The 18080-nt window shown below is 43.2% G+C and overlaps 1 protein-coding gene across 4 annotated transcripts in view; it reads right to left on the reverse strand.

Annotated features, from left to right (window-relative positions):
• Positions 1-18080, reverse strand: part of MYO5A (myosin VA) — a 310460-nt gene that overhangs the window by 50458 nt on the left and 241922 nt on the right. For all 4 annotated transcript variants that reach the window (XM_063926103.1, XM_063926102.1, XM_063926101.1 and 1 more), the window contains exons 15-25: positions 14570-14725; positions 14301-14398; positions 10636-10722; positions 10437-10545; positions 9187-9398; positions 8855-9011; positions 7920-8159; positions 7521-7769; positions 6656-6749; positions 6307-6452; positions 6113-6226 (exon numbers count right to left, since the gene is read on the reverse strand). In XM_063926103.1, the coding sequence (XP_063782173.1) occupies positions 6113-6226; positions 6307-6452; positions 6656-6749; positions 7521-7769; positions 7920-8159; positions 8855-9011; positions 9187-9398; positions 10437-10545; positions 10636-10722; positions 14301-14398; positions 14570-14725 (1662 nt within the window). The remainder of the gene's footprint in view (positions 1-6112; positions 6227-6306; positions 6453-6655; positions 6750-7520; positions 7770-7919; positions 8160-8854; positions 9012-9186; positions 9399-10436; positions 10546-10635; positions 10723-14300; positions 14399-14569; positions 14726-18080) is intronic.

An 18080-nucleotide genomic window follows, 5' to 3' on the forward strand; every position in this document is an offset into this window, starting at 1 on the left:
GTATAGTTCTTACTCCTCTTCTCCTTATTATCCTCAGTACCTTTGGTATGAGAGGAAGAGGAGGGAACACATAAACCGACCGGTACACCCACGGTGTCACTAGAGCGTCCACAGCTATTGCCTGCGGGTCCCTTGACCTGGCGCAGTACTTTTCTAGCTTTTTGTTGAGGCGGGACGCCATCATGTCCACCTGTGGCCTTTCCCAATGGTTTACAATCATTTGAAAGACTTCTGGATGAAGTCCCCACTCTCCCGGGTGGAGGTCGTGCCTGCTGAGGAAGTCTGCTTCCCAGTTGTCCACTCCCGGAATGAACACTGCTGACAGTGCTAACACGTGATTTTCCGCCCATCGGAGAATCCTTGTGGCTTCTGCCATTGCCGTCCTGCTTCTCGTGCCGCCTTGTCGGTTTACATGGGCGACCGCCGTGATGTTGTCTGACTGGATCAGTACCGGCTGGTTTTGAAGCAGGGTTTTTGCCTGACTTAGGGCATTGTAAATGGCCCTCAGTTTCAGAATATTTATGTGCAGGGAAGTCTCCTGACTTGACCATAGTCCTTGGAAGTTTCTTCCCTTTGTGACTGCCCCCCAGCCTCGAAGGCTGGCATCCGTGGTCACCAGGACCCAGTCCTGTATGCCGAATCTGCGGCCCTCTTGAAGATGAGCACTCTGCAGCCACCACAGCAGAGACACCCTTGTCCTTGGAGACAGGGTTATCAGCCGATGCATCTGAAGATGCGATCCGGACCACTTGTCCAACAGGTCCCACTGAAAGGTTCTTGCATGAAACCTGCCGAATGGAATTGCTTCGTAGGAAGCTACCATCTTTCCCAGGATCCGCGTGCAGTGATGCACCGACACCTGTTTTGGTTTTAGGAGGCCTCTGACTAGAGATGACAGCTCCTTGGCCTTCTCCTCCGGGAGAAACACTTTTTTCTGTTCTGTGTCCAGAACCATCCCCAGGAACAGTAGACGTGTCGTAGGGACCAGCTGTGACTTTGGAATGTTTAGAATCCAGCCGTGCTGTTGTAGAACCTCCCGAGATAGTGCTACCCCGACCAACAACTGCTCTCTGGACCTCGCCTTTATCAGGAGATCGTCCAAGTACGGGATAATTAAAACTCCCTTCTTTCGAAGGAGTATCATCATTTCGGCCATTACCTTGGTGAAGACCCTCGGAGCCGTGGATAGACTGAACGGCAACGTCTGGAATTGGTAATGACAATCCTGTACCACAAATCTGAGGTACTCCTGGTGAGGATGGTTAATGGGGACATGCAGGTAAGCATCCTTGATGTCCAGTGATACCATGTAATCCCCCTCGTCCAGGCTTGCAATAACCGCCCTGAGCGATTCCATCTTGAACTTGAATTTTTTTATATATGTGTTCAAGGATTTCAAATTTAAAATGGGTCTCACCGAACCGTCCGGTTTCGGTACCACAAACATTGTGGAATAGTAACCCCGTCCTTGTTGAAGTAGGGGTACCTTTACTATCACTTGTTGTGAATACAGCTTGTGAATTGCCTGTAACACTGCCTCCCTGCCTGAGGGAGTGGTTGGCAAGGCAGATTTGAGGAAACGGCGGGGGGGAGACGTCTCGAATTCCAGCTTGTACCCCTGAGATACTATCTGAAAAATCCAGGGATCCACTCGTGAGCGAGCCCACTGATTGCTGAAATATTTGAGACGGGCCCCCACCGTACCTGGCTCCGCCCGTGGAGCCCCAGCGTCATGCTGTGGACTTAGAGGAAGCGGGGGAGGACTTTTGCTCCTGGGAACTGGCTGTATGCTGCAGCTTTTTTCCCCTACCTCTGCCACTGGGCAGAAAAGACGCGCCTTTAACCCGCTTGCCCCTATTGGGCCGAAAGGACTGTACCTGATAGTACGGTGCTTTCTTTGGCTGTGAGGGAACATGGGGTAAAAATGTAGACTTCCCAGCTGTTGCTGTGGAAACGAGGTCCGAGAGACCATCCCCGAACAACTCCTCACCCTTATAAGGCAGAACTTCCATGTGCCTTTTGGAATCTGCATCACCTGTCCACTGCCGAGTCCATAACCCTCTCCTGGCAGAAATGGACATTGCACTAATTTTTGATGCCAGCCGGCAAATATCCCTCTGTGCATCCCTCATGTATAAAAGTGCGTCTTTTATATGCTCTACGGTTAGCAATATAGTGTCCCTGTCTAGGGTATCAATATTTTCTGACAGGGAATCTGACCACGCAGCTGCAGCACTGCACATCCATGCTGAAGCAATAGCTGGTCTCAGTATAACACCTGTGTGTGTATATATAGATTTCAGGATAGCCTCCTGCTTTCTATCAGCAGATTCCTTCAAGGCGGCCGTTTTCGGAGACGGTAGTGCCACCTTCTTTGACAAGCGTGTGAGCGTTTTATCCACTCTAGGGGATGTTTCCCAACGTGACCTATCCTCTGGCGGGAAAGGGTACGCCATTAGTAACCTCTTAGAAATTACCAGCTTCTTATCAGGGGAAGCCCACGCTTCTTCACACACTTCATTTAACTCCTCAGATGGAGGAAAAGCTACTGGTAGTTTTTTCTCTCCAAACATAATACCCTTTTTTGTGGTACCGGGGGTAACATCAGAAATGTGCAACACATTTTTCATTGCCTCAATCATGTAACGTGTGGCCCTACTGGAAGTTACATTAGTCTCATCGTCGTCGACACTGGAGTCAGTATCCGTGTCGACATCTGTGTCTGCCATCTGAGGTAGCGGGCGTTTTAGAGCCCCTGATGGCTTTTGAGACGCCTGGGCAGGCACAGGCTGAGAAGCCGGCTGTCCCACATTTGGTATGTCGGCAAACCTTTTATGCAAGGAGTCGACACTGTCATGTAATTCCTTCCACAGCACCATCCACTCAGGTGTCGACCCCGCAGGGGGTGACATCACATTTACAGGCATCTGCTCCACCTCCACATAAGCCTCCTCATCAAACATGTCGACACAGCCGTACCGACACACCGCAAACACACAGGGAATGCTCTGACAGAGGACAGGACCCCACAAAGCCCTTTGGGGAGACAGAGAGAGAGTATGCCAGCACACACCAGAGCGCTATATAACACAAGGATCCCACTATAAATGAGTGTTTTCCCTTATAGCTGCTTTTTATATATATATATATATATATCCTGCGCCTAAATTTAGTGCCCCCCCTCTCTTTTTTTACCCTTCTGTAGCTTGTCAGACTGCAGGGGAGAGCCAGGGAGCTTCCTTCCAGCGGAGCTGTGAGGGAAAAATGGCGCCAGTGTGCTGAGGGAGATGGCCCCGCCCCTTTTCCGGCGGACTTCTCCCGCTTTTCCTGGAATACTGGCAGGGGTATTTTTACATCTATATAGCCTCTAGGACTATATATGATGTAGATTTGCCAGCCAAGGTGTCATATATTGCCCTCAGGGCGCCCCCCCCCCAGCGCCCTGCACCCATCAGTGACCGGAGTGTGAGGTGTACATGAGGAGCAATGGCGCACAGCTGCAGTGCTGTGCGCTACCTTGGTGAAGACCGAAGTCTTCTGCCGCCGATTTTCCGGACCTCTTCATGCTTCTGGCTCTGTAAGGGGGACGGTGGCGCGGCTCCGGAACGAACACCAAGGTCGGGTCCTGCGGTCGATCCCTCTGGAGCTAATGGTGTCCAGTAGCCTAAGAAGCCCAAACTACCACCTGTTAGGTAGGTTCGCTACTTCTCCCCTTAGTCCCTCGCTGCAGTGAGTCTGTTGCCAGCAGATCTCACTGTAAAATAAAAAACCTAAATATACTTTCTTTCTAGGAGCTCAGGAGAGCCCCTAGTGTTCATCCAGCTCAGGCGGGCACAAGAATCTAACTGAAGTCTGGAAGAGGGTCTTGGTGGGAGGAGCCAGTGCACACCAGTAGTCTAAAGCTTTCTTTATAGTTGTGCCCAGTCTCCTGCGGAGCCGCTAATCCCCATGGTCCTTACGGAGTCCCCAGCATCCACTTAGGACGTTAGAGAAATAATGCTTTATTAATAAAATTATTAAAAGTCAAGTCAGTGCGGGGTTAAATATATACAATAAACAAAGTAGTGAAAACCTACCATTAATAGATTGTAATTCATTTCTAAAAAAACAAAAAACAAACACAAAACAACACATACAACACTGGGCAGCAATTGTAAATATCGCTCAGTAAAGATATCTGCTCGTAAGGTTATACACATGAGCTACATTATGAGTTGTTGGTGATAAGAGCCAATATGCAGTTTTATGGACATTATCAATTATCTTTATTTGTTCCCTATCGAATATGGAAGCAACTGTTCTTTCAACTATTATTTTTTCAATATAAGACATCTTGCCCATGATTCTGAGTTGCATGCAAAGCTGTAGCAACTTCCGATGGGCTTGGCAGACAGATTTAGTACCATAGGCTAATGCAGCTATGCGCACAGCTTCATGGTTGTAGCCGCACCGCACATTATCTGTCCGTACAGCGGCAATTGTCGTTATTGGCAATTACACCTTACAACTGGGTGCAAGAGTCTGAATCAGGCAACCCTTTGCCATATGCACACCTCAGAATAGCAGAGAACTCTGGCTACACACCCAGTCGCCACCATAAAACGCATGTAGCTTCTACCAAGGTGCGTATGCATGGTGCAGAATATGCGCAGCTTGCAAATAATTGCTAGATGCATGCAAAGCAGAATAAGACGCACTGAACTTTTATTTGCAATATAAGCAGCATGCCTATATACGGTGTGTGATTGTGGCTGTATCTGCATACGAAACACTACCTTACAGTGATTTCCAGGAAAACACCTCAACGTACCATTTTGTATGCAGACACCGCCCCAGATGCACACAGGATATAGGCATGCCACAAACAGTATCATTTTAATCAGGAGAGTCTGCTTATACGTCCTATTCTCAAAGCGATGTGAATAAGACTCATTTTGGCAAAAGAAACACCTGACACTAACGGAGGTGCACAGGACCTGTCCACTCACTCACGCCAGACATCTCCTGCTACATGGCGTATTGAGGCAAGATGTATAAGCACACACCTGTATATGTATTTTTTTGGATTCCCACTTCATTGAATACATTTGGACAACTGCTTTTTTCATGTTTTTTTAAACAGGTAGATTGTTTATGATATAACTGGAATCATATCCATGTGGAAGCATGTTTCAATACTACATGGAGGGATTAAGACACTCTATTATTTTTTTCTGATCAAACAATTTTTCACCAGGTGAAGTGTTTCTGTGAAATAATTGTACATCTTTTATCATTGAATAATGCACAATCACTCATTATCATTCTTCAGTTTAGCATTGGTACAGTGTCAAACCTTTAAAAGATCCCCTGGCTTTAGGCTCCCATATGTTAGGGGAACTCTACTACGGATATAATCAAACAACAATAAAAAATATAACCAAATAACAATAAAAAAATGAAAACCAATATGCAGAAAAGTAAATAAACCCTAACAGAATTTCCTATGACTCAAAGCTGACAAATTCACTAACAGTTCCCACCCCAGTTTCTTGCAAATTATCAGGTATTTCCAGGTATTGATTTTTTTCATACCAGCTTGGAAAAGCACAGTACCAAGTGACTCAAATTACCAATACAGTTACACCATTTAACTGGAAAACCTAAAAGACCCAAGTATTCTGGCAACATCCAATACTTATACAAGCAAAGTCAATTGGCAATTTATAGTGAAAAACATCAGTTCTACAACCTCAGCCTTTACATACAGGGGGAATAAAATAATAGTGAGGTTTCTCAAAGCTACTGTATTTCATATAACCAAAGAAAGAGGTCTTCTGTTGCACAAGTTGCTGCTAACAGTGTCATTTGTTTGTTGATACAAGTCAGTGACTAGAGACATGGGAAGGTCTATCATAGAGATATGGTAATGGGTGGTGAACTACATCTTAATAATATTCTGAGTAACCAGAGCCGTTAAGAAAAAGAAGGCCCCACAGTTCATTACATATTTCACACATCACATTTTTTCTCCTTTTTCAGTGTTTCCTACAGATCTTGCCCTAATTCAGCTTGCAGGACTTTTTTATAGTTCATTTTCCGTTTAAACACTGTTATTTGATATTAGTCTCACCTCATTCCGGTACAGGTAGTCTTCTGCCTCGGTAACCTCTGAACTGAAAGTATATTCCGATTCGTTACTGCTGTGGGTGGAGTCCCTCCTCTTGTGTCCAGGTTTAGGAAGGTTCTGCAACATCATCAGTTATATTAGAGCAGCATTCCAAAACCTTCTAATATCCCATTAAGCCCAAAAACATGTTAACCCACCATGGTGTTCACTTCATCCTTGAGGTCATCATATCGCTCCTCCAGGCGGCAGAATTCATTTAGCAGATTCTGATATCTGAACCTCTCATCATTCAGCTCGAGTTCCAGTTCTTTTGTCTCTTGCAATATTTTTTTCTCCATGTCCTCTATTGCAACCAAGAGTACACATAACATAATAATAAACCAATAATAATAATTACAATATATGAATAGGAAAGATTTCTTATTGAATCAATGAGATCATTTTAGTGATTCATTACCAATTCAAAATTGTATGCGGCAGACACCGCAGTCTGTTGTACTTGTTACATAGCTATAACCAGGCTAGTAAAAGCCTCCCAGCACCTACCGGTCATCTGTTTGGCCTGCTGCTGGACCAGGAGGTTCAGTGTATCCTTCTCTGTTTTCAATAAGGTGTTTTGTTCTTTCAGGTCAGACACCAGCTGCAAATACCAACAGTAAAAGCTGAAAGTTCTGTAGCTTTACATGAACACTGCAACGTGCTCTCATTTACCCTCTACCTTGTTTGCAACAGTCCAGTAATGTTGGATTTATAAAAATGCAGTTTCCCTTGAAATACAAAGGCAGAGATTGAAGTAACTGCTGGGAATAGATAACCGATACTCCCATTGGTGACTTGGGTAAGAAACATTCCAAAATCTTTATCATGCAAACTGTGTGACCCTATCCTTCAGGTTGGGGAATAATATTCTTGAACAATTCAAAGTGATAAAAATAATATATAGATCCAACCTTTACTTTGGCTGCTGGAAGGATTCCAAATCATAGTTTACATTACAATGATGTTAATTAAATCAGCTGGGAACTTGGGAATCTGAACACATGACTTGTTTACAGAGCAACTTGGACTAACTGCGCAAATCCAATAGGATAGGTCGCAGTCTCAGAACAACTAGGTTCCTTTCCTAGTTTGTAGAGCATTGTACATAAAGTAGGGGTGTTCACGGCACAGAATACCCGAGAACATCCCTACTATATAAACACGACTTATTTAGTTATCAAAAGATTAACTTTGGAAGAGAAGACTTAAACGCACTTTCATGTAGCTTCTGAACAGAGAGAACATAAAAATGGGCCTTATAATGGTTACCGGTGACTTCTACTGCATTATGTTTTTAAAGTAATATTCTCTAATTTCATGTGAACTCCTTTTACACCATGATAATCAGCTCTGGGTTTCATAACAGCTGTACCTGATCAGTCTCTTTCCTATATTCATTTGCCTTGTCCTCGATGGTCTTCTTTTCAGTCTGTGTTTGCAACAACTCTTTCCTAAGCCTGGCTAGCTCCTCCTGTAGGCTGTTCACTTTGTTTACAGCATTTTTTGCTGCTTCTTCAAATTGTTGCAGGCGGTCCACGTCGCTTCGTAGCTTGTCTTTCTCTGTACTGTAGGTTATCTCTAGGTGAGTCAGCTTCTCCAGCAAGGATTTGTTGTCCTTATTCTGAACACATGCAAAAGAATTTATGTTATCGTCTAACTAACTAAACAAAGCATATTAATCTAATGTATATCTGGAGAATAATTTGGTGAGTAGTATGCCAAGTATAGTAGCACGTAGCAACAAGACAGAGATATTACACCGCTACAGTACCTGCTCGTCAACTTTACGCTGCAGTTGCATGATTTTGTTTTCCATGCCAACATTGAGTTTCTTGAAATGTTCGACAGAGCGGGCCTCTATTTTTAATTTCTTCAACTCCCTTTTGGCCATCATCCTGCGGTAGCAGCACTGCAAGTAGACAATAGCTTCCATGCTCCTCTTGAAAGAGACACGAGCTAGCCAGCCACGGACATGCTTCTGAATGATGGTAGCCTTGTGTATCCTGAGCATCTGTGCAAATTTAACATCACAGAATCAGTCATTACAGGAATTAAAAAAATAACATATACTCGATATGTTACAAAACTAGTAGTAGAGTTCCTCGTGGGCCGGGTTTTCTTTTAAAGTTATACCATGCCTATGCGCCTTATTTACATAAAAGATTCTTCTTCTGTACAACCAGTTAAACTTCATGTTTAGCCCATATCTCTACAATCCCTGGCGTACAGCGGCTGAGGTAGAATTGGACGCATGCCCAATTTGTAAGCTTAAAACGTGCTCTCCATTACTACACACGCAGTGCTCTGGATACAATAGATTTTTACTTATTGGACCTGTCCCTGAACATCTACCCTAATGTAAATATCCAATGTCATACACATTTTGACTAATTCATTGTAAAAGAAAGGAAACCAATATTAATCAGAATAGTTGACGTTTCTTTTTCTCTACATATATTTATAATATAATTTCATTTCACTTAGCACAGTGATAATTTTTTACTTTCTTTATTTATTTATTATCTGGGACCCTTGCCAGGTCTACTTCATTTGCAGCTAGTGGAATTTTATATATACACAATTTTTTTTTTATATCTAATTTATTCAAATTATTTGTATTAGCGCCAGGAGAGTCAGTGGGTAATTCCACTATGTTGCATTAGTACATTTGATGTTTACACAGCTGTTTTCACGGGCTTCCCTTACCTGTTGATATCTCTTCCGGGCTGCATAACCACGAAGATAGGTCTGAAGAGAAAGCGTAACTGCCTGTATGCGGCGATACTTCTGCCGAACCACGTACATCCTCTGAAACTTCTGTATAAGGATTGCTGCTCTGGTCCGGCGTAGGAACTGAGCATAGCTGTATGTAAAATACAAGACTGTAAGAAATGACTAGAAATCCATTGCCTAGATACAGATGTTAAACATGTGGTAATGAATGAATGCAGTCATATATTAAAAAAAATACTTATAAAATGATTCACAGTTTCATCACAGTGGAAAGATCAGAAGAACATCATGGAGCATTTACTCACCATCTTGCCTGGTATCCTCTGATATATCTCTGAATGCATATAGCTGCCCTCCTCATTCGCAAGTACTTCTTCCTTAAAAGCCAACCACGTATGGTCTTCTGTATTCTTATACAGGCCACTCTCAGCTTATCAGCCCTTATTTTCTCCAGGTAGGCCACTTGTCCCGCTCTGAAGAAAATCTTGGTCTTGCCAAACTGGTATTTGTCTTGATCCTAATTTCGGTAAAAGTATCATGTAAGTGGAAATTACCATCTGTATGATGGATGGCCAAACAACTGAAAACAAAGTGCAAACAGATCTCCAACTAGGGCGGCTTGGTCCCCATTAGAAAATATCAGAATTGTTGTACTTACTGTCAAATCCTTTTCTCTGATTCCATCTGGGAGACATTCCTATGAGCGTAAGGGTGGGAATGCAGTGTCCTCCAGATGAAATCAGAGAAAAGGAATTAACAGTAAGTACAAAAATCTCATTTTTGCTTTCTTCATATCTGGGGGACAATGGACATTCAAAAGTCTTCCCTAGGGAAGGGTACACTCAGAAGAGCCCTGAATGCAAAACCTTCTACCCAAAACTAGCATCCTTGGATGCGAAAAATAGAAACATTTGGTGAAGTGGTGGTCAGAGGACCAGATGGCCACATGACACAAATGTTCCACAGAAGCCCCGGGCAGCCCACCCATGAAGCACTCACCACCGCGGTCAAGTGCGCTGACACCCAGTGCGGAGTTAACCATCCTACACTGGACTAAGTGTGAATTCACTATGCAATAATCTGCTTGCCAGCTGGCCATCCGTGCTTATTTCTATATGAGCCAATTAGAAGAAGTTGGGGAGTGAACACTGTTCACTTTCCCAGCGCTTCGGTAGCAGTGCTGACTTCAGAGCTGTCGGTGCAGCACATATCACAGCCTATACTAAGGAGAAAGTTCCAAAACTAATTTAAAAGTATAGGGCTGAGCACAGCCCTAGTAAAAACAGCCCAGCTTCTATGACACTCACAATACACTGAAAACCATGGGCTGCAGAGGTAAGGAGCTACTCTCTTAAAGTTATATAATCTAATTAACTGCCAGCTCCTATGGTCCCCTCGAACAACCCATGTTCCAGATAGGACGAAAGAGAAAAAGTGCTTGTGCACACAAGAATTAGAGACGATCGCTGGTGGTGATTGGATGGAGAGAAATTGTGCTAGTTGTGTCCATACTCTTTATCCAATAACACCTAGTTTTACTGAACAAGAAACATACCAGAATAAGCTTCTCCAGTACATTTTTGCAGGTTTGCCTCCAATCACTGAGGACATCTTTTTGTTTCATCAGAACCCGGTATCGGCTAAAGAACTCTTGATATGTCCATCTAGGATAAGAGAGGATAAGCCAAGTTACTTCATACAGACACAAATGCATGAACTAACATGACACACAGATCGCAAATGTGACAGATTACCGGGATGGGAAACCTGCAGCACTGATCCTTATGGTTTCCAACACGCCACAGGCCCGAAGCTGCTGGACAGCCCGTTTGGAGTCGAACCTTATAACAAAGAGGACAATTACAATTACAGAGTGAAAGTAGGTTATGCTCACTATCTGCGACTTCATATTCAGTCATGTTAGACCTTGCGAGTTACGATTGGCCTCTCTGTGAACCTAGACACTTATTAAATGCACAGTAAAACAGATGAGCCATCACTTTCAGCTTTGACCTCTGTTAAAGAAAAAACACATCTCACAAATTAGAAACCAAATGGAGGCATTATTACTGTTTACTAAATTGCTTCTCCAAACTGACTGCCATAAACTATATGGATTAGTCAGAGACACTGATCCGTCACATTCACCAGGGTTTCCCAGACTCAGTCCTCTAAGCACCCTAACAGTCCATGTTTTAAGGATATCCATGCTTGTGCACAGATGGTATAATTAAATTGATTGAAGTACCAATTATTGGCCTGATCCAGAGATGGATGCAGTGGAGATGGACGCATGCGTCACACAGCACGTGCCGGGATGGTCTTTTGACAGAAGTCACGGTTAGGATTTAAATGCACAAAAATTTGCAGGTGGCCAGCGTATGTGACAGATAACGGAAAGTGCCTAGAAAAATACAGGCATGTCGGTACCGTTTTCTGTCCGTATGAATGCTGAAATGCGAATTCACGCGCAGCAGGAGAGGTCCAGGCATCTTAGGTGAGCCACACATTCCGAGACAGCATAGACTTGCTCAAAGATCCGATATGCAGCCGCCGATATGCGCACAATGTTTCCACTTATGTACGTGAGCGACGGCTGTGAGACGCTGGCAGCGGGCGTCTCTATACACAACGTGGCATCATTAGGATATTATCGCATTTACACTAAGAACACAATTGCAGCAGCGCAACCTTTGAATGAGACCCTATGTTACCTGTGCTTAAGCATGGATATCCTTAAAACCTGGACTATTAGGCTACCTTGCAGACCAAGTTTGAATGTAAATGTACTAGCCTGCGCAATGTAGGCATCGGTGAGTTTCCAGCGAGTCTGCCTGACGTTTTAAAGGGGGAAAGCATTTTAAAGGCAAAACCAGGTTGCTTTTGCCTTTTAAATGATTACCCCTTTAAAACATCAGGCAGCCTCACCATAAACTCGCCAATGTCTGCATTGCGCAGGCTAGTACACTTACTCCAAGGAGCACTTTCATTTTTAATCAAGGCTTTGTATAATCACTGATGTTCTATAGAAGTAAAATAGTCAGTAATGTTCTATGTAAGTAAAGTTCCAGGTGCAGATTACAATATGAATATATAGAAGTAAACTTCTGTTATATAATCGTTGATCCTAGTAAAGCGTATACTGAGATGCGTGACTAAGACTGATTACAACACAGGTGCGCAAGGTAATTCCTTATGTTTATTGTGCATAGATATAGCATTATAAACTAAAATAAATTTATTTATTGTACACAATTAAAATTAAATATAAAAAACATGAACACATATACATAAAACACTAAATATACAAAATATATAAAAGGTATTAGACTGCGCAAACATCAACAAAGGCTTAGTAATTGTTGTGCAGTCTGATACATTTTATATAGTTTGTATATCTGACACAGTTTGTTGTGTTATGTATATGTCTCCACTTCATTACATTTAATTGTAATTATGTTATAGAAATACCATATAGTGTACTTAGTCAGGAGACTCAGTCCGGCCCGTGTAGAAGCCGTGCATCTCCTCATGCCGCCATAATGGCCGGTGACCTGCTAAGTGGGACGCCGGCTTAGTACTCACCACTCTTCTTTCTACTGGCTCTGTTAGGGGTGGCGGCGTGCTGCGGGAATGAATGCTCGCCATGGTGGGGCTTGCGAATAGTTCCCTCAGGAGGGGAACGGGACCATTAACCCTTAGTGGGGGTGGGCCGCCCCTTCCCCTCTAAATCCCACAAAGAAGGCAGGCTGGTGCCATCCAGTTCTGCCTGAAAATAGCAAACTTAGAAAATAAATTCAGAAAACTCTTCAGGAGCTTCCAGAAACGTGACCGGCTGTTAGGAGGGGCATAGAGGGAGGAGCCAGCACACCTAATCAAACTTCTATAGTGCCCATGGCTCCTAGTGGACCAGTCTATACCCCATGGTCAGTGGCGGATCTTGCCACGGGCAAGCAGGACTTTTGCCCGGGGCGCCGCCTTCCGGAGGGCGCTGGCGCCATCCGGAGGGCGCCGCACCGTGGCAAGATCCGCCACTGCTGCCCGCTGTGTCCCCGTTCGCCTCCGCTGCCCGCTGCCGTCCCCGTCCCCCTCCTGAAGGGAACTAGACGCTATGCGTCTAGTTTCCCTTCCTGGAGAGTAACTTTGCTGAGCGGTGCGCGATGACGTCATCGCGCACCGCACAGCAAAGGTCCTCTCTACGAAGGGAACTAGACGCATAGCGTCTAGTTTCCCTTCGTGGAGAGGACCTTTTGCTGTGCGGTGCGCGATGACGTCATCGCGCACCGCTCAGCATTCAAGCGGCGCTTTTAATGTACAGGGGGCGTAATTGACCACGCCCCCTGTATTAGGTCACGCCCCATTCCCTGCCCGGGGCGCAGAGCGCCCCTGAACCGGCCCTGCCCATGGTACTAAATGGATTCCCATTATCCCCTAGGACGTAAGAGAGATATATTTTAGTGTATAATGCTATCTGTATGCATGCTACACATGCATGAAATGACCTTGTGCTCCTACAGTGCTCCCAACTGAGTACACGTGTGTTATACTCTATGTAAACACTGCATAGCAATCTGAAATATATACATTTGGGGGCATGCAATTAGCCTTTGGCACCCCCGCCCCCCCCCCCCCCCCCAAAAAAAAAAACAACAATGTTTTTTTCTGCCCAATGTTCTTTTGTAGAGCAATTCAATTAATGCCCAGTTTTTGGTGGAAAAGTTTATAGTTTTCACGGAAAAACACACAGGATCCGTGATAAGTTCCTGGATCCATATATTTTCGCAATCGCGGCACTTATCGGGGATTTTGTCTATGCTGCCTCCGGGCAGGTGAAATAAAAAATCCCCGATAATGACGGCTATCAGTGTCAACTGAATTACCACCCCTCCCCCCTGGGAATCAATTAGCTGCAGTAATTCAGTGAAGCTAATTGAATTCCCCCCATTGCGTGTCCCATAATGTCGATATAAACCAGCATATACTTGGTGAGAACTCACAACATCCCCTCTAGTTATAACTTTAAAATATGTAAATTACATTTTAGATTATTTCCACGTATACATTTTTACATGCTTTACTGCAGTGTCTACTAAACATATTGCTTTTACATTCAACCTGCCTTTTGTGTTTTTATGCCCTTAATATGTAACATACAGGTAGTGTAGTTTCTTTTGTTGCTGTGTGTGGCATGGTGGCACAGTGGTTAGCAAATGTTCCTCCACTGAACCTTACAAAGACATTTGAGGGTTTATTTGCCATGCAGGAGTTTGTAAAAGCCGCTGCTTCCCACAGTGTTTAATCCGAAATAGATAAGGGCAATGCATTTTCCGACTACAAGCGTTAGACTTTTACATTTTGGAACTAAACACGCCAGGAAGCTTAGTAAATAAACTAATTGGTTTTGTAGTCAGGTACATACGTAAATGGGTACTTGAAATCGTTTGGCTTGATGCACCGCACGTAGTGTGGGGTTGTAGCATTCAGAGTGTCCATCAGCAGATGTAGAGAGTTCCTAAACTGAAACACGACAATGCAGACATGAGAACAACAGATAGACATGCTAAGTACAGCTATTGCAGAAACAGCATATCACTCAACTGCCATCAAACTAAAATCACTATTCAAGAAAATGGTAACTTACAGTAAGTTTTTTTTTTTTTTTTAAGACAATTGATTTTACCAGTTTACCTGATGGCTGACAGTTTTTTTATGCTCCTTGCTTGGGTGGTCAGGTTTTGGCTTGCGTAGACCTGTGCGAGATAGGAGGGTACGTCCGGCGGGAGCAGTTGAGGTGGGGCTTAAGGCGTGCTGATCATCCTGGAACAGCTCTGTCAGTAGCTTAAACTAGAAAATAAATGTATTTGTAACCCATGGAGAAACCCCCCCCCCCAATTCTATAAAGGGTTAAATGTATTATAATAGCAATACAACAGTTTAAAGCAAATGAAAAACAGACAAAATAAAATTACTGTGGCAGTTGTTTAATTAACGTTTAGAAATAAACACTTCTGAAGAAATAGATGGCCCTAGAGGCATGAAATCATGCAGTTCTCGAAAGAAGCACAAACACAAATAGTCGACATAAACAAACTAAAATAAATGAAAACCTCTTGTTGACTTTTTGACCTGTCAACATTTTAACTGTCAGTATTTTGCCCTTGTGGGGATTTTGACTGTAGGTATTTCATACTGATCCCCTCCCATAGTACAGCTCATTCTCATGCAAAACCAGAGCCACTATTTTCCTAATAAGAAATTCAAAAGGAACATGCAGCCAAATGTACTATATACACGCATGTGCTCTGTGGTTAGTAGGTTACAATGTGAATCCCACTCTGCGCTTTGTAACTCAGATTCACCCTGTGATAAAACAACTACAATGTAAAATTGCATCATACCATACCTCCCAACATGACCCTCTCCAGGAGGGACAGAATGCTCTGCTTCTGGACTTCCCTCTTAAGTTATAATTGCCATCACCTGTGCTGAAGCACCTTTCTTATCCATTAGCCTGTTCAACACAAGTGCTGGCAATCATGAATTAAGAGAAAATCCAGGAGCAGAGCATTTTGTCCCTCCTGGAGAGGGTCATGTTGGGAGGTATGTCATACTTGCCTACCTGACCCTCTCCATGAGGGAGAAAATGCTCTGTTCCTGGACTTTCCTGGTAATGTATGATTGCCATCACCTATGGTGAGCTAGTTAATTGATAAGAAAGGTGTTTCACCACAGGTGATGGCAATCATACATTACCAGGAAAGTCCAGGAACAGAGCATTTTCTCCCTCATGGAGAGGGTCAGGTAGGCAAGTATGAATTGCATAACGCTGTCACTATATGAAAATAAAGATGCTTTATTGTTGCCAATAACATGCAAGCTTTTGCATCCATTCCCCAGTATTAGTGTAGGTTAATCATCACAAGCAGTAGTAGTGCCATTTATTTATCTAGGATGGTTGATGAAAGTTTACCTTCTGATGATTGTGAATCAAACACATGGAGTAATGAGAAAAGAGAAATACAATACAATCAGCTGATGGTAAGACAATGAAAGCACAATTACTCTGATTAACCAGCCTAATGACAAATGTAAAACTCCTGTCACAGTTTTGGGTTATTATTATACTTCTCATCTACAAACTGAACGCTAGAAGTAAGTTTCTAAAACAACAAGTATTTATAGGAAGCTGGAAAGATAGCATGAACACAGACATACAATTTTATTACGGTCTGTTTGATCCATCTGTTGATATATGTGCACACAAGGCAACCAGATCTTGCTAACAGTAGATCAGACTCTCAGACAGGAAATATACTGTAGCTCTCAGTCTAGAGGCGCCTTGATGCTCTACAGTCACAAGTGTCCACAGCAGAGTTCAAATTATGACTGTAATATGTTGCTAATCAGACACATGTATTTATGGTAAAAATCCATATCCAGTATTCTCCCTAATGACTGTCAACCTAGATAGGGTCGACCCAATGAACCATACCCGTAAAAATCTGCAACATTTGTTACAGAAAGTCACATTCTAATAAAAACATCTTAATGGATAATTTCCAAATATGTGAAGTAGTTATACAAAATATGAAATTTTTTAGGTGACTCCCAAGGTATCTGAACGATAGGTCGACGATAGGTTCGACTGGTCGACACGACAATGGTCGACAGAAGGTTTTTTTTTTTTAGTTTTTTCATACTTTACCATCCCTGTGGATGGGTGGCACTTGATATACCGGCTGTCGGGATCCCGGCGCTCCCCATACCGACGCTGGAATCCCGACCGCCGGTGTACCGACAAGTATTCTCCCTCTTGGGGTCTCCAGGACACCCCTGAAGTGAGAATAAATAGCGTGGCACTCGCCCGCTAGCGGCATTCCGGCGCCGGTATGCTAGGCGCAGGGGAAACATACTACACTCATGTAGACCACGATTGAGAACAGTAACCTGTGTGATCGTAGCAGTAGTGGAGCAAGGCATCTTTCCCGAAGCAAGGCATGCGGACGCAGTACACTAATTGGGATTTCATGTGTTGAAACCTTCAAATTGATATATATTGATATGGCTGGTACTTTATCTCTCAGCACATTATCTCTATCCAAGGCTTAGTGAATAGACCCCCTAATGGTGAAAACGTAAACTTAATGCCAATATTAATAAAAAAATCAGTAAGTAGATCACTCTTTAGAAAACTGAATAATTGACACTAATACAGGTTGAGTATCCCTTATCCAACATACCACATTTCTGGGTCCCCTACTGAGATAATGACATCTATATTATATATTATGTGTGTATATATATATATATATATATATATATACAAAAAAGAAATATCCGGCACTCTGATAAGTAGAATAACGCCTGGGTGCCCTCCAAAAGATAATGCAGACAAACAGTCCCTTCCCACCTGTGGCTCAGGTGTTTGTAGAGAAGGAAAAGGCGGCACTCCAAGGACTTGTATAACAAACTTGTATTCAAAACATAGTGAAAAAAACAAAGCAAAACAAAAGTACAGGTGTCTTACAACGTTTCAAGGCATGGCAGCCTTTTCATCAGGTAAGTGACCCTGGTTCGGTTTTCTTTTCTTTCACAGCACCAGGGTCACTTACCTGATGAAAAGGCTGCCATGCCTTGAAACGTTGTAAGACACCTGTACTTTTGTTTTGCTTTGTTTTTTTCACTATGTTTTGAATACAAGTTTGTTATACAAGTCCTTGGAGTGCCGCCTTTTCCTTCTCTACAAACACCTGAGCCACAGGTGGGAAGGGACTGTTTGTCTATATATATATATATACATACATACACACACACACACACATATTATAGATAGATAGATAGACAGACAGAGAAAAGCTCAAACAAGCAGCGTCACTCGGAGGCTTTATGGCCCCTTTATTAAGGTGATACAGTGACAAAGGGGCTATAATGTCCCGAAACGTTAGATTGCAGTGATGGAATACATGTACCATTTGCAACTTTTTTTCCACTAAGCCTCCGAGTGCTGCTGCTTGTTTGATCTTTTCCCTGCAAATTCCTTCCAGATGGCACCAGAGCATACTGTACATACATACAGCAAGCGTGAGTGCCAATTCATCTGTTTATCTATACACACTGCACGGAACTGGTAAATATAAGGAAGCACTAGTCTCACTGTGATGTCCAATGTACACTATGCGACATCTAAATTAGTTACCCC

The sequence above is a fragment of the Pseudophryne corroboree genome, chromosome 6, assembly GCF_028390025.1.
Source record: "Pseudophryne corroboree isolate aPseCor3 chromosome 6, aPseCor3.hap2, whole genome shotgun sequence".
Taxonomy (NCBI): Eukaryota; Metazoa; Chordata; class Amphibia; order Anura; family Myobatrachidae; genus Pseudophryne; species Pseudophryne corroboree.